Below are 23432 nucleotides of genomic sequence, written 5' to 3' on the forward strand. Positions count from 1 at the left end.
TTTCTAATTTGAGACTCCCGTGCAAACTGAAGCTCTCTCTCATGCCGTTGTGCAGTTTGTTTCTCTGAACCTTAAAATAAGCTTTCAGAAAACTGGCGCTGAGCAAGAGCTGAGCCAAAGACCACTCACTCAACACCTTAGCCTGCCCCTCAGGGCAAGCATTTCAGGAAGTGTCAGTAAACTCCTTATTCATGTGCTGATGTGCCTCCAAGAATATTCTTCAGCCTGAGTCTTTTTTCAAGCTTCCTTAGCCACCCTTCTAGTCTTTATGGTGTCAGTTTTACTCAAAGAGATAAACAAACCTGTCATTTTTACCTTTGAACAGCGTACTTGAGAATGGCTGTTGTATCAGAAAGTTGGGAATTTTCAGCAGCACATTGCCTTTCTTTTTCAGTGCTCCTGCTTTCCCAGCAGTGTGAGCCCTTTTCTCATAAAAAAGCATGGACACACACACCGTAGCTGTGTTTTAACTACATTAACATTGCTCACAAGACACTCACTGCAAACAGCCTCCAGCTGCACACACAACACACCCAAAGGCAGGAACCAACAGAAGCTGTAACTTACAACACCCTGGAATCAGTAACATCTTACCGTGCAAACACTGAATGAACATTCAGAGATGCAGGTTTGAGCACTGGCACCAGTTTTCAGAATTGCAGACCAAATCAAGCACGGTGCTGGATCCACCCAACCTCACTGAAGTTGCTTGTCTGGGCTGCTCACACTGAACAGCCTTTCTTTCCTGATACTTTTCCCCTCCACTAACTGAAGAGGGAGTCTTGGGCACCCACATTCTTGACATCTAAGGAACCTGATGTGGCAGCTGGTCCTACCTACACTCCTTCCTTCAGCAGCTGAAGAACAGAGGTACCGGGTAGGTGTAGGTGCAGACTTGAAAACCACAAGCACTGCTTTCTTCCCCCAAGTCACTTGTTTTCATCTACTCCCAGAAATGTTACTTCAGCTGAGGTACTTCAGAGATGGATATAATAATATGAACAGCCAAACTACTGTATTTTCAGCTTTTATTTAAAAAAAAAAAAAAAAAGGAAAAAGACAACACATTTACATTTCAGAATATTTTTAAATAAGGCCTTTTTGTTAAAGCTTTAGATATTTAAAAAGAGTCTACATTATTCACACCTGCATGGAGCTTTGCAAATCACACAGTAGTCACCAACAGCTATATTGCACAAAGATCCACACAATATCACACCATTCTTAGCTTAGTCTACATCGTAAAGTGCTGTTTTGTATGAAGAAACTTGTTTTGGAAAAATAAGTATCTGTATAGGCAAGTACCACTGAATTGTATTTCTGAAAGGTGACGTTCCCACTGGAGAGGAAAAACATCATTTGCCTCTGACATTAATAATTTGCCTCTGACATTTAATAAGCTGGAGCAAGCACCGTGTAGTACTGCAATGAACACATCCAAAGGATTCAACACCAGAAGTGTTATCAATTTTTAAACTCAGAATGAGATAAATACAAACAGACATATCAAAAGGCAGATAAATGTTAAAAGTAGCATCAGTTTGTGTCCAGTAAAATAAGTAATTGCATAGCAGGGCACACCTTAAATGAATGTAAGGTAAGGCTACAGCAGAAAACAACCCGGAATTCTTCTTCCCTTACTTCTGTATTCTCAAACCAGTACTTTTTTTTTTTTTTTATGTAAGTGAGCCTTAGGGACAGTCTCTATGTATCTAAGATGATGTGCATAGTTTATGAATATTTTCAAGAAGTAACAAAATGCTAAAGCCTGGTGATATTGGTCCAGATGCTTCCAAAGAATCCAAATGTGGAATTGTGGAGAGCTAACAAACATAAAACCTGTAATGTAGACCAATTTCTGAAACAGAATAATAATAATTAATGACATATTTGTCTGTAGAAAGAGATTTGATCTAGGGGCAAGATTGGGAAATCCAATCCTATAATCTGTAGCCTTAAACTGATACTAGATTCGGCAGATAAATGTAAAAATGACAATTATGCATTGGGACAAGTCACAGCTACTGAAAAGAGAATCTTGTCTCCTGAGTCTGACTTACTGAGCTCACAAGAACATGGATCTTTGAGTCAGAGCATACTAAAATGTAAGGGTTTTCAATAGCTGAGTAATTAACTACGGTTTAATAAATGGAAGGAATGGTACATGTTTAACAGAGGGGAAGAGAATTGATGTCCCATTACAATATAAATTGTTACAAGATCTGGAAAAGGAAGCAAACAAAATGGACTGCAGTTGTGTGCCCTATAAAATTTCTCCAAACAATCAAGACTAGAAGTGACTGGAGAATCACCCTTGGTACTTGCAGTACTTGCAGTATGAAGTGACTAGGTAAGCTGGCAGATGAAACTCAACCTTAAATGCAAGCTAGTGCATCAGGTGGAGAAGCCCTGCATGTGCACATCTTGTTCACAGCTAACCATAAGGATTGTGTGGAAAACACTGCAGAAGTAAATCCATGCACATCAGCTTAATACTTGGCCAAATATTAATATTGGCCAAAAAAAGGCAAATACAGTTTTAGGACTACAGAAAGAAGCAAATCCCAGGACTTTTGTCATTCTTCACAGAAGGAAGTGTCTGTACAGAGTCAGTCTCAGAAGGCAAGAGAAGGAGAGGGCAGCAGGATGCTCACATGGACAGAATTGCTTCTATTTAGTGAGAAACTACACAGGCTACAAAACACGAAGGGATGGGTACAACAGGAGAGAAAGGCTATGACAGTTATTACAAAAGGAAAAGACTTACAGAGTAACAGCTAAGGGACAATTTGCCATTTCTCCTTCAAGAGAAAGTTCCACGAGACACCTGCTGCTTCAGCACTGCTGCCTGAGGTATCAAAGTGTTTCTCTCATCAGCAGGCAAAAAGCTCTAGAATTTGCTTCTACACGGCATTAATAAGGCAGAAAATGTTTGTGGTGAGACACACACAAGAGGTTGCCCTTGCTGAGCCTTTCTAGCCCCCAAAGAGCTGTCGTGCTCACCTCCCACCAGTTTTCCCTTCTGACATTTTTTTCTGACAGTGGTCACTGGATGGAGGCTTAGGAGAGAGGACACTGAGCGGGGCAGACTCGTCAGCACAGCAGTTCAGACAGCAAAGCAGAGCTAAGGTTTTGCACTACGACTTACATTCATTTAAGTGTACTGTGATTTTCAGGTCCCAGTTCATTGCTCTACAGCTATATACAGGTACTTAGTAAGCATACTTCACACACATTCATCAAGATGCGACGTGATATCCCCAATTCAGAAAGCACCAAGTGTGTATTAGAAACATCCTTCACTTTAGATGTTATTTTTCCACAATGCAAATTAACAGTGCAAGTACTCAACTGTTTGGTTTTTGTTTACATAGATTACTTCCAAACAGATGCAAGCACTACTTCATGATACAGTTTTTAAACATAAGAACAGAAATTTGAACAGAAACATCCTTTAAGGCAGAAATTGAGTCTCAAAACTTAATCAGTGCATTTTTATCGTTATTACTAAAAACAAGCCATTACTAGATTAAAAATTTAACTTAAAAACACGTTAACAGAAGTACCTGAATTTTTAAAAGTTTGCATGTTATTAGTCATGTTCTTTGCTTTTGTCCTAAATACCAGGTTACTATTACTCACACATGCAAATACTTCTGATTTTGGACTCTAAAGTCTGTTTAAGGTCAAATTGCACTTTATATATTTTATGTAGCCTACACTAAAAACCTGGAAGAGTACAGAAACTTACCATTATACCACCAACTATACAACAGGTGTCAGAACTAGAGTTTCAGCTTACAGTCACATTAAACATATACGAAATACAGTTTCTAATGTAATCTCCTCCTTCCAAAAACAGCCTAAATGTTCCACTGCAATTCTCATTTCTCACTGCTTTGTATTGTATTTGTGCAAGAGTTGTAGAGTGCTCACAGAACCACCTCCAGGGTACTCATTGTTTAGTCAGAAACCATTGCACCCCTCAGAGGCTTCAGGCAGATTTCTTAAAAGAATAATGGCAATCACACATTGTCAGCTTTGACTTTATTAAATGCAAAGCTGACTGTGTAAGGATTTAAGTTACATAAAAGGCAGATTTTCACCCCGACAAGTGATTTTGGTTGCTAGCTGAGCTTCCTCCCCACCTCCCCCTGGGAGGAAAGTCTGTGGAGATCAGCATTGCACAGGTCATAAGGAAGGCAGGAGAGCTCCTGGAAGAACATTTCCTACTGGTGGAAGTGTCTGGATCATTTGCTTGAAAAAAAAAAAAAAAAAAAAAAAAAGAGCACGAAAAAGAAAAAAAAAAAAACAAAACAGAAAAACATGACCCAAAGGCTTGTGTGCAGCACTTAGGTATAATGTAATTAATCAGGACTGAAAACTAGGGTAGGACACCTCTGCTCTCATTTTCCATCTCAAAACAGCCACAGGAGGAGATCACCACCCTATAGGTCATCCTGGTACTCCAAGTACTTTGTTGCGATGGCTTCCTCGAGGTGAATTGCTGCGCTACCCATTAAGGCAAACGCTGGGTACATTATGCCCGAGCAGTCCACCTCGCACTCGTAGAGGCATTTCATGCGGCCAGCGTCGTAGAAACCCACCTTGCCGCTGTCACAGTCAAGGCAGATCCCCAGGCACGAGGGCAGGGGGAGGACTCTGCTCGCTGCGTCCTTGGGGTCAGCAGCGGCCTTGGGGATGAAGAACTTCTTCATGCCCAAAGTGACCAGCGTGAAAGGCTGTGATGAGTCAAAGCAGGCATCCTCACTCCCGCTGTCATGGCCACTGTCTTGTTCATACCTGGAACGGAAAAAACAACCATTTGCTTGTCAGGTTTGGGCAGCACTTGTTCACATTGCCAGCACTGTGAACCAGAGAAAACATTTCTGTTAGGCAGCTAACAACCCATGATCACTAACAAAACCTCACGGGGCAAAAATACACCTATGCTGGAAGGGAAGATGCATTTCATAGGGGAGCACTCACTTGGGCCACTTGAAACACCTAATAAGAGCTGAACGCTAATTGGAATGAGACCACAGAAGGCTTTACTAAGGAACCATTAAGTTGCAGATTTATCTGACTGTATCTACGCTAGGTAATCATTAAAGAGCCTATAGGTATAGCAAATTAGTTAACTTGGGAAGTAATTTAGCAAATATGACTCACCACTACAGGCAGGATAGGTTTAACTTTATTCACACTATGTTAAACAACATCAATAAATACATTTAACGTCAATGTTGTCTGGTGAGTTTTTCATGCTGCTGCCGTACTTTATTGCCTTCACAACACAACAATTAATATTTTAAGTTTTAAAGAAAATCACACTCTGCCTGGAGGCTTCCCTGAACACCTGTGTCCCAGCAGGTAGCTGGGGGAAATCTGTAGCCAGATCTGCTCAGTCTACACGTTTTCCTCCAGCCTCTGTCACCAGATAAAGATAGACCAGAGAAGCACAAGAGCAAATATTCTTCTATGCAGACAAGTCCTATGTAGATTTGCATTTTTGGTGGTGATTTATTTATCTTTATGGATGACCAATAGCTGAAGGTTTCCAGATATTCTTGTGACTAAGGAAGAAAAAAAAAAACGGAAATCTAATTTCTCACTTTGCAGAAAGGCTCCATCTGACTAAACAACTCGAGACACTGGCATTTTTTCAGGTTCAGTATGTTGTATAGGAGAAAGCAAATACATCTGTTAGATTAAAAGTTAGAGTCCCCACGCAATACTCTCCCAGCCTTCAGCTCCTACATACATCCAAGCTTACTACAGATGTAACCGAGAGCTGGAAACCTTTGTGTTGGCTTGCCCTCTGTACTTTGGCTTGTGCTCAGTAGCACTCCCAGTGCTATATGTAAGCGTATAGCCTGGGAGAAACCAGTGGCTTGGAATGCATCGTGAGTGATGCAAGCTACAGCGAAGATACACAGATACGCGCGGTGAACATTGCACCTCTGAATGGCTGCCAAATCCAGCATGCTGAGGGAATTAAGCCTAGTGACAATTAAGCACTGCTTCAGCCTTGCAACTGATGGATTTTACCCCCATTTAGCTTTAACTAACACATCTTGACATCTGTACAAACCTGACTTCTTTCCAAAAAAGAAAGACAAAAGGAACCTGGGTAACCAGAACACTTTTCTACTAATGGCAGGGAGCAGGGAGAGGAACAGCACAACCAGCACACACCATATTGCTTCAAGCTATTTTCCACTGTTTTGGTTCATGTTGGTTATTAACTGAGACTAGATTTGCTCTTTAAAATAATTTTTTTAAAAGTCATCTCCTTATATAAAACATATAATGCACAAGCCTGCAATTTACCTTGGGCTGGTCACATCATGGGTATTATGGAACAATTTCTGTATCTTGGCGCTAGAAACGACTCCCACTTTCACCAGGTAGGAATAGGCTTCCACACGAAAGGCCCAGAAGTGCTTCCCTTTGGCAATCCCAGTGTCACCAATGATGTAATCCAGGGTTGTGTAGCATCCAACCTGTATGCGTTCAGCTCCTAGCAGTAGAGGAAATCCAGCTCTACTTTCCACAGCAGTTCTTCTTGGGTTGAGCAGTAGACGTTCACTGTTGTACCCACACTTGTCATCAAAAAGAAAGCTAAAAACTGAAAAAACAATATTCCAAGAATTTCTTGTTAGTTATATATTTCTTTCCTTCTCCCCTTATAAACTACATTTTAACACATTAGCATTAGAAATTCTCATTTCTTAAAGCTACCAGGAATGTCATGCACGCTAATAGTTTCGGTATGCAAATTAACCTGTTTATTAACAGTGCTTATACACATGTATGCAACCAATAATGAAACAGAAGTCTGGGAGCTACTGTAAATCACCTAACAGCTCTTAGTACCTACAGATTCAGCACCTTGTGGATATAAGAAAACGCAATACCTGGAGCGGGAGGTGTATGCAAAATAACTTCTTTGCTCCAAGGGCTACAGATGGACCCTTTATATCCTCGAACTCTAAAAGCATAGCTGCTGTCGTCATCAAGATCAGATATGACTTTGCTCTTGCTGCAAACTTCGATCTCCTGCCACATCACATTCTCTTCTTCTCTATTACACTTACGATACTCAAGAACATAGATATCAGCTGCGTCTGTCTTCCCAGGGGACTCCCAATTAATCACAGCTTTGTTGTATATTCTGCTCTGCTCCTCATTGATTTCTGGTATTTCCAGACCTGGAATGCCAAACATTAAGGAGAAAATTCCTGAAGTTTAAATACTTAGATATACATTATTTTAGCATTTCCACACAAGCCTTTGTTCAGCAGCTTAGCACAGTGGAGAAAAAAAATAATCTGGAACACACAGGTAAAGAGTGTAATTTACCATTGGAATAGAAGGACAAGTCGCTAAGGATCTGTTCTTGCTTGGCAGTGTCCACCACAAAGTCTTCAAAAGAAGATTCAGCTGCTGGTCTGAAGCTCTTCAGAGATTCAGTAGCTTTTTGGATTCTGAAAGTACAGGAATGGAAGGGCAGAAGGAGAGAAAAGGGAGTTTGTGTGCGTTTTTAAAAATAGAATTGCTAGGTTTTGCTTAAAAATTGTTCTGTTTTCATGTACTTACTGAAGTCTCCCAGGAATCTGCCTCACTAGACAGAATTTAAATTCAAAATTTAAAAGCCTTTTGTATACACATGTGAAGATAACAAACAGATGGCAGAGTATTTTTGACTGTTTGGGGCATTATGTTCAAAGAACAAAGTAGATGTGAAGTGCTAATGGAGAACAACTACTAAGATCAAAAGTTTAAAGCCAGAAGAGACCTGTTTGATTAACTTGCAAATAACTGATATAATCACTGAACAAAGGAATGTGTCAGTGAGCTGAACGGACCACCTTCCCATTGCAGTTTTACTAAGCAGGGCTGGATGTTGCAGAAGGATAAAACCCATTCAGCGCACACTGTAATGCGGTAATTTCTTCTGAGCTGTACCTGGACCGGTCACAGGGCTCTGCAATACAAGGTGCTGCACTCAGAACCTTGCTAGCAGGTGTCAAGAGAATGTTTGACCAGACATCCTACAACAGAACGTGCATCTAAACCAGGAGATAATTGAGGTACCTGACATGAAGTTGTTTTGCTGTTTGAACAAAACAGGACTGATCTGTTTCTTTAAGTACTTCTTGAGCATATCCAACGAGGCCATTATTTTCCAGAAGACCTTGATATTCTTCTGCCTGGGTTCTCAATTTGTCCAGTCTTAAATTCTTAGATGCTTCAATTGCCCGAAGAGCTGCAGATTTCTTCTCCTCCAGAACATGAATTAACTTCTCAAAACTCTGAGATGCCTCTTCTTTAGCTCTTTCCCCGTTGCACTAGGAGGGAACAAAATACATTTCAGACTGATTCCACAGGACTGTGGCTTTGTATAGAAACATACCTAAGGTTTCTCAAGCTATCACAGCAATCTAGTCATCTGTTTGAGTGACAAGACTTAAGAGCTCTGTTAAGCACTGAAAATGCAAGCAACAGTGCACCCAAACTAGTAAGCATTTATCATCTTAACACAGCCAACGAAGGGAAGAAAAATATTCCTCTGATTACGCCTTGAATTATGCAGGACATTCCTCTGCCTAAACAGCTCATGGAAAAGCACTATAAAAGCAGGTCAGCCTCTGAAGTCTCCTTGCCCAAGAGGCTGGTGCTCTTCCATCTTCCCTTATCATCTTGCATCAGAAGCCTGCACCCATTTCCCTCGCATGCCCTTACAGCAATAGGCCCACCCCACAACTACTAAAAAAGAACTATAAAGCACAGGTATGGTCTGCACTAAGACATGGGCTGGGACATGACCTCCTGCAATTTCTGTCACAGAGTTGTGCAGCTTGTATGCAGAGAATGTCCCCAGCTCTGACTCTCCTGTGGGGATTTTTTGTCCTTAATTCTGACTTTATTGCAACATCCTCAAGAGAAATAGAAAGCAGGAATCGTGCACTGCCATTAATACACAGACCTTGAAGTTTAACCCAGCTTTCCTTGGGTAAGGTATCAAATAAGCTTTATTTCAATTAGATTTTCACTAGCACCTAAAACTTGCTTTCCCTCTGTATGCTGTCTAAATTCTTTACTGTAGAAAAAGTGTGGTTCAGGACTAACACAAACTGTACAGAAATTGTTTGTATTTTCAGTTAGCTAATAAAAAGCTGTGCTAGGAACAGCTCCAATCCCCGCTGCATGCCTTCAAGGACCATCCCCTAACAACCAACAAATCATTCTTACCTCTGTTTCTTTCAGCAGCAGACCCAGCTGTGAGATGTGAGCTTTCACCTGGCTCTCCTTACTGATGAGGTACTCTATATCTTTTGAAAGCTTTTCCTGTCAAAATAAAATGGCAAAATGGCAGAACAAAAAGGATTTCCCACCCAAACTGACCACCAGCACAGGTGGTCACCCTGCAAGCATTCGGTTTATCTTGTTACAGGGCTGACAGCCTGCCAACAGTTACAGAAGGCAACACTGCAGAGAACTGCTAGATAAATAAGGATGAGCAAGGAGGGAGACCAGGTGACTTTTCTGAGCAAAACAGGGAGCACATGCAAGATACAGTGACCTAAGTTGGCTCACTCCTTCCCAAACTTCAGGAGCCTGAAGGACATTACTACAACTTACAAAGAAGCCTTGCTATTGATTAATTCATTTTTCATAACATTTGCTAGAGAAATTAGAGGTATGGAGCACTATCTTATGCACTTCCCCATTTGAAAGAGTTCTAATCAGTACAGGAGCAGCCTTGCAAACAGGCAAGGAGGACAAAGAGCACAAGGCAGGAAGGTTTGGTCGTCCCCCCAACTCCATCCTCTCTCTTCCTTTTCTTTCCCCTCTGTCCTCTCTCATCCTTTCTTCCACTTTCTTTTTTGTTTCTTCCATTTTCTTTTTTGTGAACAAGGGGAAAAAGAAAAGGAAGAAGAGAAGGTAGCTGAAATCATTCGCTAATAACAAGATATTGCTTGCAAGTCTTTCTTGTTGTACTAGGCTTAGGGAATCAACAGCTATACAGCTTCAGAAACACACCATGTTCCAACAGATACTTCAGTTTCATATTTTACCAGGGTGCCTTTAAGGTGTCAGTTCACCCAACACACAAGGAAACCAACCTGAAAACACTGAGTGGCGTGAGCTAGGCTGTAAAGCACTAACATCTTAAACTCTCTGAAAGGGTCAGCGCTGCTGCACAGATGGCTAAATTAAGGTGGAGGCCCTTTGAAGTGGTTTATGCTTCAGCCACCACAGAATATAGAATTGCTTTCTCAGGCATGTGCCATGTCATGTTAATAGGCACATTAACAGACGTTGCACAACAGCATGCCTCACGACTAGCTCAGTGTCCCCCAAGCACATGTCCAGGCTCCCTGCCAGAGGCAGTTTGTCCTCACAACAGAAGCTCAGTGCTCTTCCTATTCTTAAGGCTGGGTCAAACAATATTTACTTTTACCTTCAGTGTTTTATAGGCAGTGCTCATCGTTGTTACCCTGTGGTTTGCGTGAGATCCACCCAGTTTACAAAGATGACAGACAGGCCTTCTGCAGATTTCACAGTACATGTTTACTCTTTCCATTTCATGTTCTGGGCACATCAAAATCTGAAAAAAAAAAAAAAATAGAAAGCAAAGAATGAAGGTGTGTTTCCAAAAGCAAAGCATTAAAACAAACAGCAATCCCACAGCATCTGACTGCCACAATGGATTTTTATTTTTATGTTCACTTTACTTGCTGTCTTTTTATATTTGTTCATCCAGGAGATGAAACACAGTTTCAGAGAGGTCTACAGTAAGTAAATATGTAGCAATGACGATGTACACATCCCATAGCCTCCATACTGCAATTAACCCTCTTGCTAATCCCTGAAGTGGTTTGCATGCCTTAAGCTCCCTGTACTCACATTCAGGGCTTTAAATGCAATATACAACACACCCCACCCTCTCAAATTTAACCATGTCCAGGCCAGCACCTCAGTTCTGTCTTGAAACTGACGTGATCCCTTTCTTAAAGTAAAGAGTTGCTCTAAGACTGTGATGATTTACATCTAAACTAGACTCGGCTCAGCCACAGGGCCACTGGTCTTGGAGCAATGAGTGAAATACAACCTCCGCCACCAGTCCCTGTCTGTTTAAAGACAAAAGGCTCCAGTGTTTCATTTATTTTTTCTGACTCCAATTACAGGTTGTTCGTGCCAAGTTCTACTCCACGTATCAGCTTTAGCAGTAGCCTGAAAAATCTGGTGCTCACGAAATCATCTTTCAAAAACCGAGCATATATGTTGGAATAACTACTCAACGAGGGGAGGGGAAGTGCAACTCAACTCCAAGCTCAAACAACAGATACACACACCTAAAAGGGGGGAAGAGATTAAGAAAATCCTTTTGCCTCATTCCAAAGCACTGCGAGACAACATCTGGGTCACAGGAACAGAAAGGACAAGACATCATGGCCAGCAGCTGAGCCACTAAAAATATCATCTCTTAATTTTAACATTAAAAAAAAAAAACAAGGGAGGGGAAAAAAATTGCCAGTGGCACAAACCTGGACACACTAAACTAAACCGCAGACCATCCGTGAAACCAACTCTCAAACCCCAAATGTTATCTTAGACTATGGGGAAGAAGCCAGAGACACCAGTCTCACTAGCACCTTGGTTCATCAGGCAATCATTAAGCAGAACACAATAAGCCATCCCACACATGATAAGGCATCTATCTCATTGTTTAGTCAATTTAAAAAAAGAAAAAAAAAAATAAAAAAGAAAACTGTTGGGAAAATCAACTGTGCCAGCAGGTTATCTCTAAGGAACTGCATTCATCTCTTAGTCCATGGAAGTCATTTTTCCACAGCAGCGTCCAGCCACGCTCAATAGGAACCACACATTTTTATTCACCTCTTGGGTAAATCTAGCTTACAGCCTGCAAGCTGCAAGAGGTAGAAGAGGTGGATGATCCCCTCACGCCCCCAGTGTTGCAATTTGCTCTGCAATCTAGTTTTAAGTTATGACTGGGAACATTGCTTAGGAGACTAACAAACACTCCGCATACTGAGTTTGGTCTTGACAATGGACTGTAACGAAAAATGCACTTTACTTAGAATAAAATCAAACACTCCTCAAAAAAAGTGAAGTTAATTTGCTGCTGCTAGGACATTCATTTTTACACAACATAAATGTACTTTTGTATCTACAATTTTATTTTTTTACAAAATACTTCTGTTTCCACCCATAATTTTAAAGAGCTACATCAAGCGTTTCTGTGATTTATCATGGATAAATCCTGATAAATTCTGTGATTTATCATGGCCATGGATATCAAAACTATTTCTTCCCCTTTTGCCCTCCTTCAGCAGAATTCAGAATTCAGCTGCTGATTTTTAAACCTAGTTTTAATCTAGATGTAGTTTAACAGCACGTGGTACCTGCAGGAGTACACAGAGACCATCAGATGGCTTTGGCATTTTGAGTAGAAATACTGCTGCAGTGAGGGCTGAGATACCACAGAAGCGAAGTTTAGGTGTGGTACAGCATTCCACATCAACAGGTAGAAGATAGCAGACAAACTCTTCATTTCCAAGTTTCACTTTTACCCAATAAAGTGGCGTTTCACAAAATTAACCACCTTCTAGCCCATTTCAAAGCATTTCAAGCACAGGCTTGCTGTTAACTGGAACGGATATGTTAGAAAGAACTGCACAATTCCAGATATCCACCATCTCCAAGCTCGCTACTTCTTGAGTTGCAAATTCTTCCAGCCTCAGAAGACAGAGCACCAGTAAAGAGCTTCTTACACCACCCACAACATTGAATTTAATGAAGTGAATCAGCACTCCCTGAACACGGTGGGACCTTCAGGGACACAGGGGCACCTGGGCCAATGCACACTGTGCATCAGACCCTACTCTCCTCATCACCTGGGTCAGCCTGCTCGCAGGGCACGCAATCCTTCCCCCCCTCAGGATAGACCCTGGGAGCACCTGGAATGTTTGCCTGGAGTAAAGGTATGTTAGCTTCACCTTAAATGCCTCTCCTTATGCTACATCCCTCCTAAATTAGGGACAGGAGCAATATGCTAGAAACTAGCTCATTACTGGGGCTACTTTTAATTGTTCTTGCCCCTATGCCCTGCCCCAAAATGTACAAGTAGAGCTATGCACCACGACACCACCTGCATGGGACCAAGACCCAGCAAGCTGTGAGCACAGCTGGTCTGCTCCAGCAAGTGCTAGCCCTGAGCACCACTGCCACGAGGAAATCCATGAAAATCAGCTCACTGCACTCTCCTCATCACCAGCCACAGGTATGCAGCAAATGCTGGGACACCAAGGTCTGCTGTGGTCTTTTGCCAGAGGGATGGCAGACGTGACAATTCCTCTTATCACACAACTCAAATGCACCAGGGCACAGCCTTGTTCTGCATCACACTTTGCAGGAGAAACAACACATCAATTTGCAGGCACTCTGTTTTGTCTGAACGCAGCAGCAGTGTGTGAAGTAGAAATTTTGCCATTACATCAGTCTCTCTTACTATAGCTAGAGAATTGCACGGTGTAATTTCAACTGAGACCTGAACTCCCATCCTCAGCCACTGCTAGATGCAAGAAGAAAGGCCAGAAAAAGATGTTTGTGTTGGATCAAGTTCAGGCTCAAAACATCCAAAGGGACCTCAGACACTCCTCACATGCCTGGCATACCCTTCACAATCTTTGCTGCCCTCCTTAGGACATTCTCTGATAGTTTTACACCCCTATACTGTGATGCCCAAAACTGCACTGAAGGTGAGGCCACACCAGCACAGAGCAGAGCAGGACTATCCCTTCCCTTGACCAGCTGGCAGTGCTGTGCCTGATGCACCAAATCCCACACAAGCTCAGAGCCAGCTGGGAGTCTGTCATTCTCACAGTCACGCTCCTCTGAATTAAGGCTCCTGAGATCCCAGGGTCCATCTTCGGTGTTAAAAACAATGGGAAGAAGGCATTAAACATCCCTGTTTTACTGGCATCCCCATCTGTGAGGTGCCCAACCTGCTCCTGCACTCTGAAGAGGTGGTACTTAAAAAGTGACCAGCACTGATGGACCCCAGTGCCTTCAAAAGCAGCTCCCAAGGGACCTTACCAACTCGTCCCCTGAGCAGTCGCAAGTCTGCTCTCCCCACACCCAGGACTGAAGTTTTAGTGGCAGTTTTTCTCCTGTCACCAAAGCCTTGAAGCTCAGCTACTTCACGGTGGCTGTGGCCAAGATGTGACCAATCACTACTTCACCCACGAGATCTCTCCGTTCACAAGCAACAAATCCAGGGGGCACCTCTCCTGGTCGGCTCCCTTATTGCAATTCTAGATATTCAACATCATTAAGTCTTGAAAAAAAAAAAAAAAAGGCAGAAAAAGCATCTCAAATGACAATTAACACAATCCATTACCAAAGTAAAATAAAATAAAATAAAATTCCAAACGCTTATTTTTAGGGTTGCCTTTAAGTGTGTTCTCAATGTATGTTTCAACAGCAACTACTTTAAAAAAACAAAAGCTTACGATTCACTCCAGAAATGACCGCAGGACTCAATAAAGCAACGCTGGTCCTTGAAAGGCCCTGCCGCAGCACAAACTCGTCAGAAGCAATACCTGAATACAGCAATCTGAATTCCAAAAGGTACAGTGTACTCACCTTGGGTCTGAAATTGGTGGTTGGTCCGACATACTCATGCTGGGCTTTGAGGGTTCCCCAGGGGTGGTGTACTTTGAAACACTCGTTGCAATAGCTTGCGCTGCAGTCCATGCAGCTCTTTGTGGATTCTTGAGGTGGAGGTTTGCAGAAGTCACACATGATAGCTATGGCTGCCCTGGCTGCCTGCCTGTGCCTTTCCACAATGGTTTCCAATGTAAAATTGCGAAACAAGCCATTGATGCCACGTTCTCCAAGGTCAATATCGTGCTGACAGCCAGGACAAGGGAACAGAGTTGTTCTAGGAGTCAGTGAATTGCGCTTTCTGCCTGTGTAGACAGCAAATCCTGATTTAGAAGGAGCACAAACAGAAGAGTTTTAGGTTTTAAAGGTAGAAGCGCGGGAGCTTATGAACCAATTCCAAACTACGGTAGCACATCATCCAGACCAGTACGATCAATACCAACTCATACACACTCTGCCAAGCCAAAGAGGGTAAGCTTGCCATGAGAAGGTACTGTCACCTTTGAGTCCAGGGGACGCTACAAACTACTCTAAAACTTAATCCTATGTGAAGGCAGATTTAACTGTTCCACTTCTACCTTCTGCTTCCTGCAGCTTTGTTTCTTGCAGTGCCAGAACAGTGACACCACCTTCTTCTTCAGAGCAAGCACTGCACTGCCAGGCACGAGTGCAGACAGGTCCTTTCCTGCTCAGAGCTCATCCTTGGTGGAGGGGACTGCCTCAGCTTGTGGCCTTGACCGGCCAGAGACTTTGCACAGCAGTAAATCTATGCCTTCCCAAACCTAAGGAACATTTATGTTAGCTACACACAGCACAGGGACTAGCCCTTCCCTGGATGAAAGGCCATGATAAAGGAGGACTGCTAAATAAGCCCCAAATACCAAGGGAGACACTGAGATGAAGAAGTTGGAGAGTTTCCTCCACCCTGAATTAGGGAACCATAACTACGGACAAATAACTACAGACAATTTTCTCCTCCTCTCTCAAATAAAGCGACTGAAGGCTTGAGTCAAGCTGCAAGCTGAAAGGAGCCTCTGGAGCCTCACGCAGACCTGAAAGCTATTTACAGCAAGCACAATGCTCTTAAAGCTACCTGAACCCAAGGGGAATGACGATCAAAAAGCAGTCACTTAAGGATTTCTGAAACAGGCTAAGCCAGCATATAGGCCTAGTGTGTACCTTCTCTGCTTCCCCTTGTAAAGAAGCAAAAAACTCATCCTCTGCAGCTGGACCATGGTTTTTAAATCCCTTTGAGAGGAATGCATGCTGCTGTAACTAACAAGTTCATGAATGGAGGTGACAAACCTGAATTCTTAGTCTTGAAATGGGTTCTTCTTCAGAAAGGGAAATTTGTTCTTATCTAAACTTAGTCATTACCTTCCCTTCAGAAATGTTGATGCCTTATTTCTTTTTGAAGCATCCTTTGACACCAGACAAAAAGACACTTGCTTTGCACTGCTCTTCTGCCGCTGCTTTACCCAGCACTTCACAACTCCCTTTCCTATCGTGCCCTTTCAAGTCTCTCTAATAAGAAAAAAGAAAACCAACACGCACAAAACCCAACAACGCTCCCACAAGGAACTAGCTCCTTTGAACGCCTTTGAAATGTGCCCCATGATAGTTATGTGTGATCGTCAGCTTAGAAACCACATCCAGAAGCATGAATAAGAGCGCACAAGCTGGCAGTCTCACACCTCAGCTGGTCCCACACCTTCCTGCAGGTTCTGAGCAGAACCACCCGACCACGTCTACAGGACACCATACACATGACCCAAGTCACCATGCACAACTCTCTGGCTAAGGGAAGCAGAGGATTGGTGGGTTTAAGTTTTTTAATTTAATTTTTTTTTTCTGGTACTTACTTGCAGTGTATTAATTACCCAAACTGCATGTCCTGCAATACCTGTAACTTGGCATACACAGCAACACACACATGCAATGCACAGAACAGCAGTGAAACACAAACTGGGTCTTGAACGTATGCTCCAAGTGAGCACTGTGCACAGAAACGCAGAGACCTTCTACACAGACTTGTACAATGGCCTCAACAAAAGGATGATTTTGCATGCAGTGCCATGCAGTCAATCGCTATAGAAAGGGATTCAGAGCACTTACATTTGCTAAAGCTAAGAAAATAATGGCACGGTGTTGTATGTACAGGGACTGCCTACAAGCAGTTTACTACAGCAGAGAGCAAGCAATGACAAAGCAAGAAAACAAGGGGAAAAAACAAAACAACATGGTGCAGTGGTCAAGTTTAAGAATACAATCCGAAATTCTTCTCCAGGAGCATGCTTTGGAAGCCTGGCCCAGGCGGCTCACGCGTGGGACTGGTGTTTGTCAACGCAAAGGTGAGCTCAGCTGCAGTCCAATTGAGGCCTTTCATTCTGCCAGTCGTGGGACAAAACCGGACTGTCGTCACGAGCCGTGCTCGGCAGCAGCTGGTGACACTCTTCTGCACAGGGAAGCCCCACACAAGTCTTAAGATGTCTCATCCCTTTTCTCTGAGAGCCAGTTTTGCTGCTTCCTGCTCTAAAACCTGAGAGCGTGCTTCCTCGGCTCTCCTGCGTGCCCGGCCAGTTCTGCAGTTCACAGTAGGGAAACATCCTTTTTTTTTTTTTGCCTCCAACAGGTGCTAATGCTTACATGCAGCATGAGGTAGCCTGCTTTCTCCAAGCATATGAGGTTCATATGCTTGTATGTTAAAAAGAAAGCGCTGATGAAGTGATAAATTACTTGGAGCATACCACTCCTATCTGCCTTGCATTCAGTTTCCTGAAACGGAGCTGCAAGCACTTCACACAGCAAGAAACTGGAGTTTTCTACTCAAGATGTGTGGCTCAGAGAAACTCAGATCCATCCCATATTGTCTTTTACATTTTGCCAATCCAGTTTCCAACAAGTATGTATTTTTTTACAAATATTAGGAAGCACCACAAGAAATCTCCCATTGCGGTTTGTCAACAAACCACTTCACTTGCAATGAGTAACTCTATGAGCAACCTAAAAAATAAGCACAGCATGTGCTCAGTCTTAGACTCCAAACCCACAAATACTAGAATATGAAGACTCGAGTCAAAGAGCAACCTTGCATATGCCTTACGCTTAAACTTCCTCTTACCAAGCAGAGGTGCCAACACTTCAAAGGCAGAGAAGCCCAACCTGAACCTCAGGGTTTGCAAAGGGATAAGACATCTTAGCGATAAAATTGTGTTTTCCAAGTGAACAGTATCACCAGCATTTCATGATAATGGAAGACATGAAAGTTAAATGTGTGAGTTAAAAAAAAAAAAAAAAGGAATATTTTAAAAGTCAACTGGATTTTTCATAAAACCTTTTAAAAATGCAAATGTCTATGGCCACCCCAAACTCAATTAATGCTTTTGGATGGATGCTTAGGAAGGAATAAATAAAAAAAAAAAAAAAAGAAAGATACTAAGTCAGTAGCTGCAAAGCATCATTTTCAGATACTTTAATCTTCCCCATATCCATGGTGCTTTCTCCAAAAAAAAGGTAATTTAGGACAGCTTTCTCAGAACTGTCCGTGTCCTGTGTTACCTTTGGTTTATGACACTTCCAGTCTTCACCTGAGGCAAACGAATGCCCACGTCCTACTAGCCCTGTTGCTGTTCACACTAAGTATGAAATTTGGATTTGTGTTTAGTTCTGTTCATTCCTTTCTCAAAGGACACAGTACCTTTAACAATTGCTCATGTGTCTGCCATTATTATGGTAACATGAAGCTTTTTTTTTTTTTGACACCAAAGAAAAAATATTTACGATAGTAAGCCCAAACAGTGTCTGAGATGCTCAGACTAGCTCAATTTCAGTAACTAGATATATTTCAAACCAAGAGACACTGGCTATTCCTTCAACCTGACTGTGTCACTAAGCACACCAAACACTACAAGGGTATCAGTTTGAAATATTTAGTTTTCCTCATGCATTCAGGCCTTGTACTGAATTGCCAGATCCAGAACTACCTACTCAGATTAACAAGGTGTAAATTTCAGTCTGCTTCTTTATCAGAGGCAATTAAAGAGAGCTCAGATACAGTGAAGAACTGGTTTTACCTTCCACTTAGAAGTGACAGCAAACCATGACCTCTTAATAGTTAACAATCAATAAAATATGTACACTTCACTACTAGAAAGATACTGAAACTTGAGTGTGTAAATTCCTGCATTTTTGTTTTAAGGGGAAGAGAGAACCTTTGTTACTTGCACCTATCAAAGTATGTTTAGCCATGCATACACACACGAAAAAAAACAACCCTTAATTGAATTTCAGTCCAGTTGACCTTTAAGTCAGCGCTAAACAGAATGAAAAGCTTTCCTAATAGAAGTCTGTTGCTTTACCTTTGCTCACTGCAAAAGCCATTTTGTGGACTTGACCACTGACAGAAAGCTATATGCTAACCAACAATATTTAACTCTAGAGTTAAACACTAAACTATCTAGAGCCAATACAAGAATTGAAGCGTTTCTACCTCTCCACCCAAAAGACCTCCTCTGTGAGGCTGCGAACAATGAACAGAAAGCTGTTAAGAAATTGGAAAAAAAAAAAAAGAGATATACCATTGGTTTACAATGGCTTAAATGAAGAGCATCAACTGTTTTCCCTCCTGGAGATGATAAAACACTGCAGGGCTGAAATGAAAGAGTGTTTAATTTCCTAGAACGACGACACAGCTGTAGCATTTAGGCAGAAAAGAAACAGGGAGAAAGAAGAGACGGGAGAGGAAAAAAGATCTATTTCAAACATTCAATTTCTGCATCGCCCATCAATTCTGCACAAGTGTCAACATAACCACATCACATGCTTTATTCTAACTACACCAACATTTTAATTACACTAACATTACGACAGATTAGCAGTATGAAATACCCTTTATTTTCTTTTCGTATACAGCAATTTCTTGTCAAAGTTATTTTATATACAGCACGTTGTTTTTTTTAACCTGCACATTAGATTTTAAGAACACGCACTCCATTTCAACTACGAGTTGTGGCCTTTTTAAGATAAATTGTATTTGTAAATGCAAGTTGTGTGTGCACAAGAACCACAGAACATGGACCAGTTCCTTCTGGGACTCAAGCATTTAAATGCCAAAATCATTTTTAATAGATTGTACTCCTCATGAAGTTAGTAAGGATTTCTTATGTGAAAAAAGAAAAGAAAGAAAAAAACACAACAGGAGGAAGATGTCACACGTTGTCAAATGCGATGACTTGACAGTGACATGCCCTGCACACCCCTATGAGACATTCTTGTGGTTTTTGGTATACATTTGAAGCCCCACTTTGGATGTTGCCTTGTGTCTCTGTGCTCTTATGAAACTGTTCCATTATCAATCCCACTGAGGATTACAGAACGAATTAAGCGAGGGGATGTAGTTTCTTCAGACGCAGGACGTGAGTGGTACAAATGTAAGCTGCAAGCTGGATGGATGTTATTGGTACCAAACCTGTGAGGGCAGAGCTCACACTCCACAGAGTGAAAGAGCTATAATACCTGTAACATCAGAAGCAAAGACAGCATAACCTGAATGTCCAAACGTGTTCTTTAAAGCTCCCATTTCCATATGCTTTTCATTTTGCAAATCTGAACTGTCTAGGATGGTAATTCTCCTATGATGTGCCTCTGCCCAATGCTCTTTGGGGGAACGGGGTGAAGCCCATTATTTCGAGGGACCAGCACTCTCCTGCTGCTCATCAAATGGGGACAAAGATGTTAGCAAAGCATTTCTCTCCCTCAGCTAACAGGTCAGTTCAGGAGATACCACACATTACTGCCTATCAGTTTGCTGGGATGGTGGCCGACAGCTGTGGATTTGAGGAGGACAATGCCTGCAATAAACTGATTGCATAGATCTCAGGGGGCAGGAGCACCAAATATGGGTCTTTACTGCCCTGCTGTTAAGGATGTAATAAAGCAGTAACACAAAACCTCATGAAAAAGGCTGTCAACAACTACTGCAGAACTGCAAACTCTATTCTTCAAACCCTAATTCTCAAGTCTCTGAGATTCCTCGCTCCTCCCTTCTACTACAGCCACACACAGGAGGATGCGACAACATTTGGTTCCTTGCAGTAATTCAGTGTCAGCTTCTCAGCTGAGCCTCTGCCTCCTTCAGTGCGCAGGGTGTGGGCTGTGCCATGCACCATGGAAGGACCGCAGCGTGTCAGGTCCTCACTGCTACTGGCTGATGGGGAGCAAGGACTACCTCCCAGGCTGCCAGGAGCCCCTTCAGTCAAAGCTTGTGTCAAGCCGCAGCTACAAAGGCTGGGTGGACTGCGTGTGGTGGCCACATCAACCACAGGGCTACCCATCCCACTCCCTGAAAACAGGGCTGGAATGGGGATAACTGCCCACCCCATCTGGGGATTCCTTCACGTTGTATAAGCACCAGTCAGCCAAGCAATGGCAGACGCAGCGTTCGCTTCTTAGACTAATTTGAAAGAGTATCTGTATAAATGAGTTAGGTGTTGTTTAAGACAAGACAGTGATTTTGAACTTTGAGAATTGGGAAGGGGAAGATGATTTTTTGTGATCTATGAAGTGCAAGATACAGATTTAGGGCGTGTCTTGCGAGTGACTTCCCAGAGCACTGCAGTGTGGTTTTATAGCACATGATTTTTTCAGCATGAAGCCTAAAAGCCAAGGTGAGGTTTCTGTTAAGCATAGCACACACAAAGTACTTCCAGTATATGTGTAAGAGCCGATCATATTACTGACGGATTAGAGAGCTGAGCAGAGTCAAAATCTGTATATTGTGATACCACAAAGAGCATTATGAATTCTCACGCTAAGTGTTCCTTAAAGGCTCAGGCAGACCACGCTGAAACAAACTGTTAGCACTTTCTTCTCACAGTCAAGTCTTCCAGTTCTTCAACCACACAATGATCACCATCTGTGGAAAACAACTTACTGCAAATATCAAGAAATGGGTAGGGAACACTATAATTTGTAAAGTCTGCAAAGCCTCAGAGGCAGGTCCAAACTGCAGAATTTGGGCTGGCCGAAATCTGGGAGAACAGCCTGCACAGTGCTACTGACAAAATTGCTGAAATCTACAACTTGATGCTCGACAGAAATTGAAATAAAGGAATAAACAAACACAGTGACTACAAGCATTTACAAGATGCCACAAAGACAAATGTATTCTGTATGAAATGGAGTGCATTGTCCTTAAAATTAAAACATTCCCATTGTTCTTTCCACAGAATGCACAAGACCTGCACTATCCCCAAGTCATCTATTCAACTGTGTCAGGAGCAGTGAGAAGAGATTTTACCAATGCAGATACCATTCATCTCGAGTCAGCCTAACACACAAAATAGGAAAAATGTGCAAAATCCAGATACATACCTGATCTACTAATCCTGTCAATCCTATCCATGCTGGGAGAAGAGATTCGAATTCGAGGGCTGCTCTGATTAGAGGATTCAGACCCCCCATCAGCGAAAGAGTCCTCAAGTGTGAAGAGTATTTCTTTCACGCATTTGTGACAGACGTTGTGCTGACACGGCAGGATCAGCGGGTGGGTGAACAGCTCCTTGCATGCTGGGCAGATGAGCTCTCTTTCAATACTCTTTGTGGCAACCTTCATGACAGAAAGAGGGGAAAAACAGGCGTGAGTGGTGAAGGCGTGAGCCGCTGGGGCTTGGTGCGTGTCGCGCCCGTGCATGCCACCAAACCCCAGCTCTGCCGAGCGATGGTTTCAGGTGTTGCGAGGTGTTGCGAGGTGCTGCCCTGGTTATCGCCGCCAGCAAAGCTTTATTTAACATTGATGAGCGCAGTGGCAGCACTCCTTCCAGGCGACGCGCACAGGCGGCTACCCTGCGCGGTTCATCTCTGGGTCACGTCTGCATTGCAGGGGGAGGCAAGCCGAGGCGGGGAGCAGCCCGGGTGGCCACCTGGGGACCTGCTGAGATGCAAGCCACCGTGTCGCCCCGCAGCAGCAGCCCCACTCGCCCAGCCGGCAGCCCGAGCCCTGCACACCTGAGCCCCGATGCCCGCAGCTCCCCCGGGTGGCACCACGGGGGCCACCTGCTCTCGCTCGTCCCTCGAAGCCACCAAAAGTAAATAAGTAAATAGATAAACAAACAAACAAACAAACACGTAAAAGCCCCAACCGCACGGGACGAGACGGGGCGGAGGGGATGGGGATGGAGGGGGGGCACGGTGGCGACATGGCGACAACGCCGCCCCCCCCCACTCACACTCACCTCGGGCTCCAGCCCGTCACCCTCCATTGCCGGCGCCTCCCTGTGCGGCTGTCGGGGCGTCGGTGGAGGGCGGAGGCCGGGAAGAGAAGGAGAGAGGAGAAGGGAAGGGAAGGAGGGAGGGAAGGAGGGCGGCGGAGGGACAGAGGCCGCCCGCCCACTGCCGCCGAGCGGGGCGCGGCGGCGCACAATGGCGGGCGGGAGGCGGCGGCACCTGGAGCCGCGGGGGGCGGCCACGCCCGGCGGCAGCGGCCCGGCAGGGGGCAGGCGCGGCTTGGCTGGGCTCAGCCCCCTCCACACGACCCCTGCCGTGTGGGCAGCCCGATATTTGCCCGTTCACCTCGGGGTACAGCGCCCAGGGACCCCCCCCACCTCGGCGGCAGAGCCCCCCGGGAGCGTGGCGCCCTGTCCCGTCCCGTCCCGTCCCGTCCCCACAGCCTGCCTCTCGCCTCAGCGGCACCCCGAGTGCACCCCTTGCACCCACAGCTGGGGCAAACAGGGCTC

The 23432-nt window shown here is 43.6% G+C and overlaps 1 protein-coding gene across 2 annotated transcripts; it reads right to left on the minus strand.

Annotated features, from left to right (window-relative positions):
- Positions 1 to 882: 882 nt before the first annotated feature.
- TRIM36 (tripartite motif containing 36) lies at positions 883 to 23132 on the minus strand. Of its 2 annotated transcripts, none has more exons than XM_082782771.1 (10): positions 22932 to 23132; positions 22072 to 22306; positions 14680 to 15005; positions 10472 to 10618; positions 9259 to 9354; positions 8101 to 8354; positions 7366 to 7490; positions 6921 to 7214; positions 6334 to 6631; positions 883 to 4803 (listed from the first exon to the last, which is right to left on the minus strand). In XM_082782771.1, the coding sequence occupies exons 1-10, from the start codon at positions 22956 to 22958 to the stop codon at positions 4449 to 4451; spliced, it is 2157 nt and encodes a 718-aa protein (XP_082638897.1). In that variant the 5' UTR covers positions 22959 to 23132; the 3' UTR covers positions 883 to 4448. The 2 variants fall into 2 exon arrangements, with proteins under 2 accessions (XP_082638897.1, XP_082638896.1); XM_082782770.1 differs by having other exon boundaries at positions 14680 to 15023.
- Positions 23133 to 23432: the final 300 nt, after the last annotated feature.

Source organism: Aythya marila (genome assembly GCF_965140915.1).
Source record: "Aythya marila genome assembly, chromosome: Z".
Lineage (NCBI taxonomy): Eukaryota > Metazoa > Chordata > Aves > Anseriformes > Anatidae > Aythya > Aythya marila.